Source organism: Equus caballus, chromosome 7, assembly GCF_041296265.1.
Source record: "Equus caballus isolate H_3958 breed thoroughbred chromosome 7, TB-T2T, whole genome shotgun sequence".
Taxonomy (NCBI): domain Eukaryota; kingdom Metazoa; phylum Chordata; class Mammalia; order Perissodactyla; family Equidae; genus Equus; species Equus caballus.
Genome location: NC_091690.1, coordinates 69,952,242 through 69,968,570, shown reverse-complemented (window position 1 = coordinate 69,968,570; position 16,329 = coordinate 69,952,242). Strand labels below are relative to the sequence as shown.

Below are 16,329 nucleotides of genomic sequence, written 5' to 3'. Positions count from 1 at the left end.
GGGCCTGACCCTGCCTGTTGAGCATGCATTGTATGTCTGCTTTAAACATTCACTAAGGCAAGATCAAATGCCCTTAAGATAAAGGTGCAACTTCCCCTACGTTGGCATTTCCTTAAGGATAAGCATCTTTCCTTAGGCTAGGAACTGATTGCTGTGCTCCCCTTAGACCACCCAGCTCACCTGTGACCACCCAGCTGAGACAGCAGACCTGCCACCCTGCTGTTTCCACCGAGACAGCAGACCTACCTGCTGTGTCCATCAATCGCTGTGCCAACAGAGCAGTTTTGCAACTATTACAAAAGGGACATTTCAATCATATGTGAAACATCCTCTTTGGGGGTATATAATCACTCTGTACACCCCACTTCTTTGGTGCCCTTTCTTCCTTCGGGAAGAAAGGCCCCGGGCCATGGTCCTCACATTTTAGCTCAGAATAAACTCACCCAGATTTTCATTTATAGATTGGTTATGGATTATTTTGGTCCACAACCGCCCATTTTCAAAAGCTTTTTGGGTGCTTTCCTGCCCTTTTACCATAATGAGGGATGGGAGGAACAAACAGACTTCAACTGCTGCCTAGGCACACATGTAGATTCTCTTCTTAGAAATCCAACCAGACGTCGAAGGTTCCCTCCAGAAAAAAATAAGTCTGTTGCTTTCTCTCTCCTCTCCCGCCAGCTCTTCTGCTGAAGCCAGACTCTCCTCTCTGCGAGTTCGTCCGTCAGCCAGTCTCTCTCGGCTCCAGGTTCTTGGTCTCTCTCTCCCTAACGTCTCTGGACCGCTTCCACCCGTTTAAAAAATGGGGGGACGAAGTGGAGAAGAGGGAACCCTCCCCCTTGCCCACTCCAACTCTTTCTTACCAACCTCTTTCTTTCTAACACACACACACACTCACACTCTCTCTCTCTCTCTCTCTCCAGCGACCTCCAGATGTTCCCGACCCTGGGGCCATCTGCTGAGACGGCCGGGGCTCTCCCGGGGAGGGGGCGGGGATCCGGGACGCAGGAAGCCGGGAACGAGGCCGACTGGAGCGGGCGGGAGCTGCGTGCGCACTTTTGAGACGCTCCCTCGGGTGGAACCCGGGCTCGGCGCGGCTCCGCGGGCGGGCGGGGGGCGGGGCGCGCGCCGGGGAAGGCCGGCACTTTGGCGACGCTCCCTAGGCCGAGGCCCGGGCGGCCGGCGCGGGCCGCCACTGGGCGCCGGCGGGTGGGGGGCGCGCGCGACGGCGGGCGGGGGCAGGGGCGGGCCGCGCGGCGGCGAGAAAAGCGCCGGCCCGGGGGCCCGAAGCCGGGCCGCCTGGGTGAGCGTGCCGAGGCGGCTGCGGCGCAGGCTTCCAGGTGGGTGCGGGTCCCCGGGCGGAGCTGGAGCCCCCGGCCCCGTGCCGGCCGCCCCATCCAGCGGGCGGGCGGCGCTGGGCGCAGGGGCGGGGCCGGGGCCCCTCAACTTTTCCTGGACCCGGGGCGTCGGCAGCCGCCGCCGGACGCCCGGGGCTCGGCCGGAGTGGGGAGCCCGGAGCGAGAGGAGAGGGCTTCCCGGAGACAAAGGCTCGGGCCGGGGGCCCAGGGCGTGGGCCGGCGTCTCTGGGGTCTTTGTGCCGGCACGTGCATCTCGCGTTTGTGGGTCTTTGTGAGTTTGGGTCCGGGGACGTGAATCTGCCTGCGCCTTTCTGTGTCCGTGCCTTTGCGTGGTTGTTTCGCGCCTGTGTCCATGTATTGTGGGCCCGCGTTTGGTTTGGGTGTTGGTGGGTGCATCGTTGTGTCCGCGTACGTGGTGTGTGCCTGTCGACGTGTCTGGGTTGGGTGTCCGTGGAGTGTGTGCGCGCCGGGAGCCAGACGCCGCCCCGACTGCCCGCTCCCCTGCTGTCCCCAGGGCCCCCGACTTGGCTGCAAACTTTTCTCCCGGTTCCTGGGGCAACAGCCAGCCCCCGTCCTCCTCCCCGCTGCAGCCCTGGCAGGGGGCGCTGGCAGCCCTCCTCTCCCTCACCTCCTAGGGTCCTTAGGGCCGTGAGGGGACGGCATAGGATTGGGGTGGGGATCGGCCTCGTCTGGGGACCGTCCCGGGTCAGGGCTGGGCGGAGCGTGCCGGACACCCTAGCCGAACCGGCTACGGGGAGGGAGGGAGACGTCCGGTCCTGGGCTCCGCCGGGGGCTGGAGCGAGGAGAGGAGAGGACTGCCGGCGTTGCCTGCCCCGCGCTTCTCGGAGAGAGAGTGTGTGACCGAGAGAGACGTGTCTGCTAGGCGGAGAGGCCGGCCCCAGCCCCTGGCTCCGCTTTGAGATCTGCTCTCCGTTTGCCTCCCGCCTCCGGGGTGGGGGGACAAGCCATCTGATCCCGTAGGTGAGAGGGCGATAGCTTCTTGGGATCCGGGCCTGCCCGAGGTGCAGGCTCCAGGCCCCCGAGCTGGGCTTCGGGGAGTGGGAACTTTACACATACTGGTGTCGAATGGGACGGCCACTGGCCCACTGTACGGCACTGGACAAGTTGCGCGGCCTCTCTGAGTCGCAGTGCCCTGTTAGGGCTGGGGCTGAGAACTCCCTGGCGGCGCAGAGCCTGCGTTCGGGATAACCAGCGCAGCGGGAGCCGGCTGAGAGCAGGGCCCGCCCACACTTGGCCGGGCGAGGTGGTGACTCAGGAACTTCTCGGGTCCCTCCTCTCTTTGCTCTACCCTTCGGATAAGTCCAGACTTGCAGAGCCCAGGTCTGGCCCGAGAGGGAGGGCTCAGGTGGCGGGAGCCTGCTGAGTTTTTGATCCTGAGTCGAAAAGATAACCCTGACACCTTCCTCCCTACCCCCACCCCTCCCCAGTCCTTGAGAACTTTGTTGGATGCTGCAGACTTGAAGCAGGAGCACAAGCCACTCACTTGGGAAGGAGGCAACCGTGGGCACTTTCGTTCCCCTCTCTGGGCCTCAGTTTCCCTTCTGGAAAGGGAAGTGTCGACTGCCTCTCTCCTCCCTTCCTGTTCTGGCTGACTGCTGGAGATCCCAGAGCCTGGAAACACTGATGTTTATGTAACACCTCCCTCCATTCTGACCTGACTGATTCCCAGGCACTACTTTGCTCTTTTGAAGGAGGGGAAGGAAGGTGGCTGTGAAGGTAGGGAGGGACAAGTGAGGTGGGCCTGGAACCCCTGGAAGGGAAGGCTGAGGAAGCCAGGTGAATATACCTGGGAGCCAGGAAGTATCTCCCACAGAGGGAACAGCGCCTCACTGTGCCTTCTGATAACAGCACAGAGCCTTTGGGACTGTCGGGTGCAAGATCTTGGCGGGAGGGAGGGGGAAGTGGAATTCAGCCTGAGGCTAGAAAGGAAGGCAGGCCAAATATGAGGGCCTTGAATGCCAGGTCTAGGAGCTGGGGTTTGAACCTGTAGGCAGTGGAAAGCTGTTGGAGGTTTAAGCAAGCACGACAGGGTGAGATTGGTCATTCTAAGAAACCTAGGACTGGTGGTGGTGCTGGAGGCCAAGGGCTCCAGCCTCTTTGAGTGAAAAGACCTGGATTTTACTGCCACTCTGTTGCTTCCTAGCTCTGTGGCCTGGGGCAAGTAACTTGACCTCTCTGGTTCTTAGTCTCATCATCCTTCGAATGAGAATAGCAATTCCTGTCTCACTGATCTGCTGAGTGTTAAATAGGATAATGAATTACCTGTGCTAATAAAATGAGAAGAGGTTCGTGGTCTGCATGACGCTGTGCAGACAGCTGTGGGACTGCACTGACAATAGAAGGCGGAGACCATCTCCTGTGGTCCTGAGCCCGATTTCACCACCTGACAAAGCCCTAAGTCCCCTGCAAGCTTGAGCCAATTGTTATCCTCTCCAAGCAGAGGGAAGCTTTCTGTGCAGGACACTTCATTCATACGGTTTATCCCCCTTCATATCTCCCATGCAGGAGAAGAGCTGCACACGGTCAGATTCTGAGACGGCCACAGACTGCAAATTGTGTCGGGACATTGAGGGGGCAGCCCAGGGGCCACAGGAGCCCAGGGAGGGTGATCTTTTGCTGGATGAGGGGCAGGTTACACTGGGAAGGGCTCACAGAGGAGGTGGCTTTTTTTGTTTTCTAAGATTGGCACCTGGGCTAACAACTGTTGCCAATCTTTTTTTTTTTTTTCTGCTTTATCTCCCCAACCCCCCCCCCCCCCCGTACATAGTTGTATATCCTATTTGCAGGTCCTTCTAGTTGTGGGATGTGGAATGCCACCTCAGCGTGGCCTGACGAGCGGTGCCATGTCCGCGCCCAGGATCCAAACCCTGGGCCGACACAGTGGAGCAGCGAACTTAACCATTCGGCCTGGAGCTGGCCCCAAGGAGGTGGCTTTTGAATCAAATAAGTGAGGGTTTCCATGGTAGGCCGAGAAAAGAAGGGCATCTATTGTCACCTTCGTCAGAGGGAGCAGCCTGTGCAAAGGCTCTAGGAGCGAGGTGGGGCTCTCTGCTGGCACGCTGTCTTCCCGGGATGAGTTCAAACAGGGAGCAGTGGTGGGGTCTGTTGGAATTGCTCTCTGGTGCCCAGCCTGACTGGCAGTAGGAGGCAGGGGGTCAGGAATGAGGCTGTTGCAGGTGTCCAGGCCAGGAGGCCTCCTGAGCCAGCCCTGGGCGGGGTGAGGTGACTGCCTGGCTTGGGAGCAGTGGAGACAATGACTGACCCGCCTGGGGTAGCTGCTGATTCTGGTTCTGTCACAAGCAACACAACTACTTCCACCTGGCTCGGCCTCTGTGACCTTTCTGCTCCCCTTACTAATTCCCCAGGAGAGCCTGGGCAGCACTCATAGCCCGAGGGGGACTCTGGGGTGTGGGTGCACAGGAAGAGAATTCTAGGCCTCAGAGGATGCATTTTGGATTCTTGGTTTTTTTTAAGATTTTGTTTTTCCTTTTTCTCCCAAAGCCCCCGGGTACGTAGTTGTATATTCTTAGTTGTGGGTCCTTCTAGTTGTGGCATGTGGGACAGTGCCTCAGCATGGCCTGATGAGCGGTACCGTGTCCACGCCCAGGATTTGAACTGGCGAAACCCTGGGCCGCCAAAGCAGAGCGCATGAACTTAACCACTCAGCCACGGGGCCGGACCCGCATTTTGGATTCTTTATCCTCTGCCCCTGCCTTGCCTTTCTTGGCCCCTGAAATTAACCATTAGGGGGCAGGAGGCTGCATGCAGTGAGCACCAGTGTGTGCCAGGCCAGGCCGAGTCTCCACTTTACCTCGTGTCATCATCCCGGTGACGCGCTGGGAGCCGTGCTAGGATTCCCACCACACTACAGAGGCAGGCACTGTGGGGTTGGAGCCCGGTCTGCCTGGCTGCAAAGCCCACTTCCTCTGCCCCACGTTGCCTCCCTTGTGTCCAAACGTGCTGCCTCAGGCCAAAGGGAGCTGGAAAAGCTTCAGGAAGAAGACGCATTGGAAGGAGAAAATGGTATCTGGAGCCTTGCCCATTTCCCTGTGGATCATCCTCCTTGGATGAGGTTGCTGGGCCTCCAGGCCCACCTGCACCGGGGATGATGTCACAGAGGAGGCCAGGTACCAGGTGTCAGAATACCTAGATCCTGAGTCCAGCCCCTGTCCTCACTGGCTGTGTGACTCTGGACAGATCACTGAACCTCTCTGGGTCTCTATGCAACTGTAAAATAGATACGATGCCATCTGATCTGCTGATCTTATAGGGTGACCAGACAGATAATAGTTGAGGAGGCGCTGGAAAGGTTGAGAATGTCCTTGGTGAGGTGGAGGTATCCTAAATACCTAGTATGTCTTCATATAGTACCTTCTTTGTGCCAGGCCCAGTGCTCGGCTCCAAGGACATTAAAATGAATCGAGCCCCATCCCTGGCCACAGGAGGACAGACAGGTCAACGCAACTACAGTCGAGCACGGTCAGCTCCAGCTGTCATCCACACGTGCCCATTTGTAAGCTGAGGCACAGCGGTAGAAGGAGCACTGGATTTGGAGCTTGGACATCTGGGTTGGAGTCCTGGTTCCTCTACTGCCCAGCTGGTAATGTCAGTCTCCTTGTCTGCAGAGCAGGGACGGTAATCCCCACGGTCAAGGATGGCAGCGAGGTAGAAACAAGATGCTGGCGGAGACGTGGGGGGCGGGCTGACGGGTTTGTACAGAGTGCAGCATTAGCAGTGCTGTTGGGAGGGCCGGCCCTCAAGGCTCCGGGAGTTGGCCCTGAAATTCTTTCTGCCTTATGTTTCTGGAACTGACTCAGTGGTCGAGGGGCAGGACGTTAATGGCATTTCCACTTGGGGATTTCCTTGGCGTCAGCTAGAGGGAGCTGATGACGAAGGGGAGCAGGGTGGGGGGCAGCTCCAAATTGAGGCGTGGCCGATGGAGGAAAGGCCTGTCTCGGGTGGATGCCGGGGCCGAGGCTCAGCCCCCTGCCCACCTCGTCCTTGTGCCAGGGGCTCCCTCTCGGAGTTGTGATGAAGCGCGGGGAAGTTCTATGGGCCAGAGATGCTGTGGTGCAGCCCCAGGGGCAGGCAGCTGGGGCCAGGAGGGCTGGAGCTGGGACCCCTGACCCTAGAGAGGTCTCCTCAGACGAGCGGGGAGATTGGGGCCTTGCCAGCAACTCCTGCACAGTGACCGGAAAACCTTAGCACAAGCGGTCACAGGCCTGCCGGGTCCCTGGCACTGCATGGGGTACCTGGGTAGAGAGGAATGTAAAGAAGAACATGGTCATTGCCTTCAGGAAGCGTAATAAATCGTCACCATTGCTGTCTACCATGCACTGAGCACTTAACATGGCAGATCCTCAACTGAATGCCACACGTGCTGTCCCTTAATGCCTTCACCAACCCTGTGTTGTCATCCCTGCTCTGGACACTGAGACTTGACAAAGGAGAGATTGGCCCAAGCCCGGTAGGTACAGGGCTGGCTTCACACCGGGGCTGAGTCCAGCGGTTGGCTTACCTGCCGGGCTCTCCATTCGTCCAGCAGTATTTGCCGGGCCCGCAGGCCTGGCTGTTGCCCTGAGTTGGGGAGGGATGCGCAGGTGAAGAGGGCAGGGTCACCGCCCCTCGCCGAGTACACTTCAAGTCAGGAAATGGGCAGGTACATGAGGGCAGAGAATTGACTGCGTTGTTTGGAGGTGTGCCCGTGGTGAGATGTGAGAGGAGGCAGGGAGGGCGGCCCGGGAGCCCGAGGGCACAGATGGGCTTTGTTCTGCTGGCGGGACCAGGGCAGGCCGGGGGATGCAGGCAGTGTAGGCAGCAGTGTGTGGCATCGGGACCCAGGTCCCGGGTCCTGCTCTGCTGTTTCCTGGCCGTCACGGTCCCTCTCTGGGCCTCCGCCTCCTGTGGTCTCTGAGAGGCCGTCCAGCTCCCCAGCTCTGGAATTCCCTGAGTTGAGAGAAGCGTGAGCAGAGGCTGAGAGTCGTCCAGAGGCCGTCACCTTGGGTTCAGATCAAGATGGGGGCTCAGCCGGGGAAGGGAGGAAGATGGGGACAACCTGCAGATGCCTCTATGCCAGGGAGAACCCGATTTCTGTAGGTATAAGTAGAAGTCAAGGAGTTTTGTGGCCAAAGCTGTTTTAGGGGCTCTAGCAGGGTCTGGGGTGTCACAGTGGGGAGACCTGTAGGGCCACACCGTTTACCGACCTCACAGGCCATCAGCAAACTTTCCTGAGAGTCTCTGTGGGCCCAGCAATGAGTAACTCAAGGCCCCTGCCCGGAGGACCTTACACCCTGTCCCCCGCACCAGCGGCGGGTGCAGTTTCTGGGCCCTCAGCCTCCCTCTCGCCCTGGTGTTCTGCAACCTGGCCAAAAGTGTGTGTCTTATCTGCAGGTCAAGTTTGGAAAAGAAGGAATGTTATCTTGGGCCAAAGATCCCTTTTCTCCCTTGGCCTACCTTGGTGGCCACCTCTGTGCCTTTCCCTTTCTCCCGTGGGTGGAGCACAGGCCCCAGAGGGAGGCAGAGTTCATACCTTACACAGAGGAGCAAACCGCGGCTCAGAGAAGTCAAGAAAACTGCGAAGGGCACACAGATAGTGCCCTTCCAGATGGTACCCGCCAGACAGTGGCACACCTGGGGCTGGAGTCCTGGTCTCCTGGGTCTGAGGCAGGTGCTAGTGATCTTGAGCTGAGTTGGTGTCCTGGCCCACCCCCCTACCCCCCCAGCCCAATGCATACCTCACACGGCCTAGCACAGTGCCTTATACTTAGAAGAGATTCAGTAAATGCAGTTGTTTAATTCTGAGATGCTGGAGCTGGATTGTTTAGACTAAGCCCCTTATGAAGCAGGAGAAATGTTTAGAGAGGGGAGGGGACTTGTCTGAAGTTGTGAACAGGCCACGCAGAGCAGGGACTAAGACTGGGGCTCCTGACTGCCTGCCAGGACTGTCTTGTCACTATGCACGGTTGCCCTGTGGCCTCCCCTCCAGTCCCCCTTCTAGCCTGTGGCCTAGGAGAGACACGCCACCCGCTGACTGTGCCTCGGTGGGTGTCCTGGCGCTGTGACCGCTAGTCCTCGCAGCAGCCCCTTGAGGAAGGGATTGTTGTCTCCGATGTGGAAACGGGCTGAGAGAGAGGAAGTCGCTTCCCAGAGTCGCCCAGGTTAGCAGGTGACTTCTGTTCCCCGGGCTGTAGCTCCTTCAAATCAGAGAATTGATCCCAGAATGACAGTTTTCCTCTCTAGAGCCAACTCCGATCGGTGGGTAGAGGCAGTCTAGAGCACCACGTCCAGGAGAGTTCTGAGGTCCCCTGCAGATTGCCCAGGAAGCGGTGCTGCGATTAACTGTGTCTGCAGTGGATATGGGTGAGTTAGATGAAAAGGCACAGTTTTTCCATTCTGTGGCTTCCACTCCTTGGGGCTTCCTTTCTCTGTGGGAGCGTTCAGCTTCTCAGTCTAATCTTCACAGCTTCCTCTCTGAGGCCGATGGGACCTGCATTACCATCCCAGATTGACAGTTGAAGAAACTGATCCAGGGAGGTAAAGCAACTTGCCCGGTTCACACTGCAAGTTGGTGTGCAGGGCCTTCTGGCTCTCTGGGGGGGTCTTTCCTTTCCACAGAGCTGAGGCCGGTGGTTTTTGTCAAGAGGAACTCACATGACTCATCCCTCCCCAGATCCAGCAGCCCTGTTGAGAAACCGCATGGTGTGGCCTCCATGGAAAGAACTGCTCTCCGGGAGGTGCGGATAAGAGCCCTGACACATGTGGGACATGTCTGCTGAAGGAGGGAGGAGGAGAGAGCTCAGTAGGGGCAGGCCCACCTGCCCATCGCCACCTCGCCTCTCCCTCAGCTCCCAGGAAGCCAGGGCACCCACACTGCGCCTTTCCCGTGTCCCAGGAGCCCTGCTGGGTGCCTGACTTCCACCATTTTGTTTCATCTTCATGATAGTCCTGTGAGGTGGCCGTTACTATCTCCATTTCACAGATGAGGAGACTGAGGTTCAGAGATCGTGACCAGCCCAGACCAGAGAGAGCAGAGATGGCCATGCAGCCGTCCTACTAGGAGTCTTGGTTACTCAGAGTGTTTTTTATATATATATATATATATATATATATACACATACATGTTTTTTTATATATATGTACATATATATTTATTTATTTTGGAAAGGAAGATTGGCCCTGAGCTGTCATCCATTGCCAGTCTTCCTCTTTTTGCTTGAGGAAGATTGTCACTGAGCTCACATCTATGCCAGTCTTCTATTTTATGTGAGATGCCACCACAGCATGGCTTGACGAGCAGTGCTAGGTCTGTGCCTGGGATCTGAACCCACGAACCCTGGGCTGCCAAAGCAGAGTGCACAAACCTACCCACCATGCCTTCAGGCCAGCCCCTGTATATATTTTTACTATAAGAGAGGAAAGGAGATTGAGATGTTGACGTCACTCAAAGTCCTGCCATCTAAAGGAAAACCACTGTTGTCTTGATCTATTTTCTTCTCGGCTTTCCAAAGTTAGGATTTAGGTGGGGTTTTTTTAAAGCATAGTTATTATTTTCTTAGACATGCATTTTATCCTTATGATAGCTGGCATTGTGGTATCAACACCCTCCGTGAGGTTACAGACTCTTCTGAGCGTTACTTTTATGCACTCAGTAAGGTCCGTAGGAGACTTAAACAGCCGTCTTGACAGATGGGGAAGCCCTGGGCCTGGAGTCTGAGTATCAGCTGCCACCGCCTCACTGGGTATCCGCAGACCAGTCACTGCAGACTCCCTGGGCCACAGATTTGTTGCTAAAGCAAGAGATTGCACACCCTGCTCTGTGGCCCTCACAGCATCAAATGAGCAAAGGACTCTTGTAAACTGTAGAGGGCTGTGCCCCAGCAGGAGTTTCCTTATCTTCCCTCAGTCTCCTGGGAGAGTTCTGCCTTCCCCTTGGCTCCAGAACCTTTTTGCTAAGGGACTTGGAGTAGCAGTGCCAAACGTCAGCATCTCCCGTGACAACTTGACAAGAAGTGCCCCTCCTTATATTACCCCAATGGGGCCATTTCCTCTGAGCAGAGCAGGGCGCTGACTCAAGGACTGCCAGCCCACACCTCTGCTTTGCCCCTCTCTGGGTCCAAAGTTGGGAAGCCTCTAGGGATTCCTCCCTTCTCTTCTCCCAACAGCCTGGGACACCCCTGAGAGGCTCTGGGCTCTGCTGTGACCTCGGGAAAGCCCCAGAGCCGTTGGGTGTTAAAAAGCTTGGCACCCACGTCATCAGTCTTCATGGCAGCCGGAGCCTGGCCCTCGGGCTCTGGACGCTTAGCTCTTCTGTCCCCAGCAACACAGAGAAGGTTGTGCGCCCACTTGAACCCAACTGATTACAAGGTTACAAAGCCCCAAGATCAGTTCTCGCTGTGCCACCTTCCTTTTCTGAGCCTCAGTTCCCTCCACTATAAATGGGTCCTGGAGGACTGAGGGTTGAACGAGAGAACGAGGGTCCAGCTCTAGCAGGTAGTCAGGACTGGCTCTGACTGTCACCATCCACGCTTTCCACTGAATGTCCGGGTCTGGCACAGAGCAGGGGCCCGGGGGAGAGGCGTCCGCTGCGCAGGGCTGAGCAAGGACCCCATCCAGGGTGCCCTGGGAGCGTTCATAAGCGCAGGCATCCAGGTGGGTCTCAATCCACACTTCTGCTCCCCTTACCCAGTCAGGTCCTCGTCTGCAGCGGCCCCATGCTGACCCCTGCATGCGTGCACAACCCTTCGCAGTGGGCATTGCACTTCAGAGAGAGCTGGGTCAACTTCTGTGAGGGGGCAGGGCAGGATGACTGCCTCATGGTACAGGGGATAAGGCTGAGGCCTGGGGGGCGGCCAGAGGCCCTCTCTGGAAGGGCAGCATTTGGGCCGTGTTGGGGCTGCCAGTTACATAAGCGGGAGCTCAGGAGGGGTCATTTGGCATTTAATAGGCACATTGTATAATCACCTTTGGGGACCAATGGGTAGTCTAGGGGCCTTTTGTGTGTGTGTGTGGTGTTTGTGTAAACCCCAGGAAGGACGGGTATGAGCAGATCAGCTTAGCGGGGGGGTGCAGCCGAGCGGTAATGAACCCCTGTGGTGAGGGTCCCCCCGCTCCCCAGGGACAAAGGTGCCTGAAGCAACTTAATATATTCCTTTTTGTTCCAGACATTGGAACACTCTGTCCTGCCTCATTTGGGACCAAGCCCAGGATGCACCTGGGCCGGGTTTAATCCTCAAATTGGACTCTACAAAAGAAAGGGGCGGGAGGGGAGGGGCCCCACTTCTCCCTGCCCCTGCACAGGGCTGAGTGCGGATCAAGTGGCTGCCCCTTTCAAGTGTTCATGGAGGACTAGTAAAGCTATCCTGCCGCTCCCTCGCCACTCACCCTCAGTCCAGAAGGCGAGCAGGTCCCTGGTCCGCCCCTCCCAGAAGGCCGGTGGGAGGGACAGGTCCGGGGAAGACTGCAGAGGTGCAGAGGGGGCCACCCCAGATGAAAAGGCCTGCTGGGGTGAGGCTCAGGGCTGCTGTCCCCCGGGATGAGTGGCCGCTGTGTGATGGGAGGGGTAACCACAAACTGCAGTTAGAAGCTCGCTGTGCTCGTCCCTCATCCTCCTGGGAGCACCACTGAGCACCACTGTCCCAAGAAACACAGTGGGCGTGAACTCGGGCCTTGGGTCAGACACGTGTGCATGAGTATGAGGACTGAAGGTGATGAGGTACATGTAGTGCCTGGCATCGGTGGCAGCTGCTGTTATAGTTGTACAGGGAGGGAAACTGAGGCCAGGGGAGGGAATGTGGCTTGTGTCATAGGATGTGTCAGCGGGGAAAACCCACTGGGGACCCTGTCTCTGCCGGCCACCCTGCCAGGCCTGCTGGAGGCAGCAGGTGAAAATGGAGGAATTGGAATTGAGCAGGCCTGGGTTCTGATCCTGCCTTGCTTTTTACTAGTTTGCAGTAAGACCTTTTTCTTCTCTGAGCCCCATTTCTTCATCTGTATATTGGGGAGACCAGCCCAGCTGCCTGCGTGGGTTAAAGGAAGGGCCCAAGAGAGGAAATGGCTGTATCAGCTGGGGGTGAGGCAGGGCAGGGGGAAAGGGGCTTGGGACGGGTGTCCCCAGAGCCCTTCTGGAGGTCTAGACGCTGGGTCCCCAATTGGAATGAAGGGGGTCCTGCCTCGAGGACAGGCCAGGTGAGGGGGCTTAGGACTGTGGGGATAGTCATTGCAGCCCCCCTTGCAGGGAGAGGCCTCGGTCTGGGAGGCTGGAGCGTGGGTCTCAGGCATGGCTCCTCCACCGCTGAACCACGATAGGGAGCCATGCTTCCTCTGTATGCCATGAGGTTCTGCTCCCACTATGTGTGGCCGTGCGTGACTCCTGAACCTCTCTAAGTCTCAGTTCCCTCTTCGAGAAGCAGTGACAGAAACTGCTGCCTTGCAGTTTTTGTGGTTGTGGGGGTTAAGCGAGACCGGGCTGTGAGGCAGCTGGCTCAGCACCCAGCACCTAGCACCTGTCAGCAGAGGTGAATGGAACCCCCTAACCCCAAGCCCTAGGCTATGAGCCTGTCCCCAGTAGGAGATGGGTCGAGACTAGCCCATGGACCTAGACAGTTGGAGCTGGAGCAACCAGCTGAAGACCTGTCTAGTCCAGTGGGTTTCCAACTGGGTTCTTTAACATCCTCCAGCAGGGATGGTGAGCGGCCATGGAAGGCTCCAGGCCCCCACCCTCGCTTCAGCCAGAACAGCCCCCTTTCATCTGCTAATCTTACTTAAGAAAGGGTTCTGCTGTTTCCAGTTTAAAATCGACCAATCTGGCCTAACCCTCTTTACCATACAGATGGGGAGACTGAGGCCACAGAGGAACGGGGACTAGAAATTATATGAGGAGGGGTATCCAGGGAAAGCATCCCAGGGGACTGAGGGGCTGGCGGCAACCTTCAGCTGTGTCTAGACACATCGGCTGGTGTCTTAGGGGGTGGGGTTCAAACCATGTGGTCTGGGGAGCCTGCTGCGGCCCCTCACCTATGGCTCTCTTTCTAGCCCCCACCATGCCGTGGCCCCTGCTGCTGCCCCCGCTGCTGTTGCTGGCCGCAAGCGGGGCCCAGACGACCCGGCCATGCTCCCCCGGGTGCCAGTGTGAGGTGGAGACCTTTGGCCTCTTCGACAGCTTCAGCCTGACGCGAGTGGACTGCAGTGGCCTGGGCCCCCACATCATGCCCGTGCCCATCCCTCTGGACACAACCCACCTGGACCTGTCCTCCAACCGGCTGGAGACGGTGAACGAGTCGGTGTTGGCAGGGCCAGGCTACACCACGCTGGCTGGCCTGGATCTCAGCCACAACCTCCTCACCAGCATCTTGCCCACTGCCTTCTCCCGCCTTCGCTACCTGGAGTCCCTCGACCTCAGCCACAATGGCCTGGCAGCCCTGCCGGCCGACAGCTTCACCAGCTCACCCCTGAGTGACGTGAACCTTAGCCACAACCGGCTCCAGGAGGTCTCAGTGTCCGCCTTCACCACCCACAGCCAGGGCAGGGTGCTGCACGTGGACCTCTCCCACAACCTCATCCACCGCCTCCTGCCCCACCCCGCAGGGGCCAGCCTGCCCACACCCACCATTCAGAGCCTGAACCTGGCGTGGAACCAGCTCCGCGCCGTGCCCGACCTCCACGACTTGCCCCTGCGCTACCTGAGCCTGGACGGGAACCCACTGGCTGCCATCGGCCCAGGTGCCTTCACGGGGCTGGTGGGCCTGACACACCTGTCGCTGGGCAGCCTGCAGGGTGTCCCCCAGCTGGCACCCTATGGCTTCCGTGAGCTGCAGGGCCTGCAGGTCCTGGACCTGTCGGGCAACCCCAAGCTCAAGTGGGCAGGAGCCGAGATGTTGTCTGGCCTGGACTCCCTGCAGGAGCTGGACCTGTCGGGCACCGCGCTGGTACCCCTTCCCGAGATGCTGCTGCTCCACCTCCCGGCGCTGCAGAGTGTCAGCGTGGGCCAGGGTGTGCGTTGCCGGCGCCTGGTGCGGGAGGGCGCCTACCCCCGGCAGCCTGGCTCCAGTCCCAAGGTGGCCCTGCACTGTGTAGAAGCCCAGGAATTGGCTGCCAGGGGCCCCGACACCTTGTGACAAATGGTGTGGCCTGGGGCCACACAACAGACTGCTGCCCTGGGCTCACTCAGGTCCCAGGTAATTCATATTTTAACGTGCCAATGCCAGTGGGGACTCTGCAGGCTTCTGTGGCAGCATCATTGAAAGAAAGGCTTTGGACCTGGACCAACACCCAGGAGCAAAGTCTTGCCCCTTTGTCTGTGTTGCCCCCCAAACCATTAGCAGAGGGTCTTCCATGCCAAACCACACAGCAGTCCCCTGCTGTCCTTCCCCACTTGTCCCCAAAGTGCCTTCCCTCAGGCCTGGGCCAACCTGACCCGTGACAGGAAAGGGTGGGAGGGAGATCCCACTGCGGGGCAGAGGTCAGGTCCACGGCTGAGCGCCCCTGGGCCCATGGTCTAGTCACTCAGGAGCATGGGTTTCTTTTATGACAAAGCCCCCTCTTTGCTCTGGGCACATGAGGCCCACTTCATCCTTTTCTTTTCCCCTAGAACCCTGGGTAGAACTTTAGTTGTAGAAAAGACTGGAGAAAAAATCAAGTCCACCTCCTCATGTGACAGATGGGGAAACTGAGGCCTAGAGAAGGAAAAATGCAGATCTGAGGTACCACATCAGCAGAGGCAGCACTAGACCCAGCGTCCTGCCTCCCAGCCGGGCCCCTCTGCGCTTTTCTGACTTCTCCAAATCATGCCCTCCCCTCCCCTTCCTGGGCTCCCGCTTGCTGCCAAGACCCACCTCCTGCTGTTTGTGACCTGTCCCTGTCCTCCTCAGGACAGGCAAGGGCCTTGGACTCTGGGCCCTGTGACCGGCTGTGTGGCACAAGCTAGGTCAGTTCACTTCTCAGGGTCTCTGGAAGCTTCAGGCATGCCAGGCTCAGCCCTGCCAGTTTCCCACTCTGGGGTGGGGTCCCCCAGCATCAAGACTGGAAATGTGCCCACTGACCCCTGAAGTGCATGCTCCCCAAGGAGTTGCTGCAGTCCTGGAGCCCCACCTGGCCCTGAGCTCCGGGGGGCCTCCTGGATTCAGCCCCCACTGGCCCTGAGCCCAACAGTCCCTGAGACCATCTCACCCTACTGAGGAGGCAGGGAGCCCCCACCTGTCTATGCGCCCTGCCCCAGGGTGGCATCTCAGCTTCCCAGCCCTGGGCTCTTTCCTTAGGGTTCCTTTTATAAAAGTTGTTGCCTTTTTAATGGACTGTCACTTTCAACCACGCCACCCCCCACCCCTGCTGGCAGGGGATGGAAACGTGTCATTTGTAAAAGAAGAAAAAGTTGCATTTGTTCACTTTTGTAATACTGTGTCCTGGGGATGTGCTGGGAAGAGGTGTTGGATGGAAGCCAGCCACCACTGGCCATGTGGGCATCAGGGGGCGGGGCCCACAGAGACGCCCACAGGACAATGAGGGCTCTGTCCTCCCCCACCAGCCCCACCCAGCACCTACTGGTCCTTGGTTTAATAAACACTATAAAGAGCCCCTCTTTCCATCGGTCGGCCAGTGTCCACTGACATTCCCTGGGCTGGGCCCTGAGGCCACAAGGATGAATCGGGACCAGCTCTGCCCTGGGCAGCTTGTTCTCCCTGAAAAGCCTGATGACCTCCCAGGATTTGGGGAGTGAGGTGACATGAGGGAGGGAGTTGCTCCAGGGTGGGTGGGACCTCTCGCAGCAGCTTGCGCCCTGTCCACCTTCTGGATCCCCCAACTCCATGAACTCGGCAGGCCCCTGCACACTTCTGCCTTTGCTCAGGCTGTGGCTCTGGCATCTTGCCCTTGCCCCCACCCCTGCTTCTAAACTCCCTCCCACCCTAACGGACCCAGTTCCTGCCTCCCCTCGGGAGCTTTCCCTGAGGTCCCTCTCCTC

General features: G+C 58.3%; 1 protein-coding gene across 14 annotated transcripts; it reads left to right on the top strand.

Moving 5' to 3' along the window:
- Positions 1–1,237: 1,237 nt before the first annotated feature.
- Positions 1,238–15,952, top strand: TSKU (tsukushi, small leucine rich proteoglycan). Of its 14 annotated transcripts, XM_070273268.1 has the most exons (5): positions 6,674–6,843; positions 8,362–8,533; positions 8,616–8,735; positions 9,046–9,109; positions 13,407–15,952. In XM_070273268.1, exon 5 carries the CDS (start codon positions 13,415–13,417, stop codon positions 14,486–14,488), a length of 1,074 nt encoding a protein of 357 aa, XP_070129369.1. In that variant the 5' UTR covers positions 6,674–6,843; positions 8,362–8,533; positions 8,616–8,735; positions 9,046–9,109; positions 13,407–13,414; the 3' UTR covers positions 14,489–15,952. The 14 variants fall into 14 exon arrangements, with proteins under 14 accessions (XP_023501442.1, XP_070129364.1, XP_070129371.1 ...); XM_070273270.1 differs by lacking the exons at positions 6,674–6,843; positions 8,362–8,533 and adding an exon at positions 1,295–1,337; XM_070273267.1 differs by having other exon boundaries at positions 3,882–8,533.
- Positions 15,953–16,329: the final 377 nt, after the last annotated feature.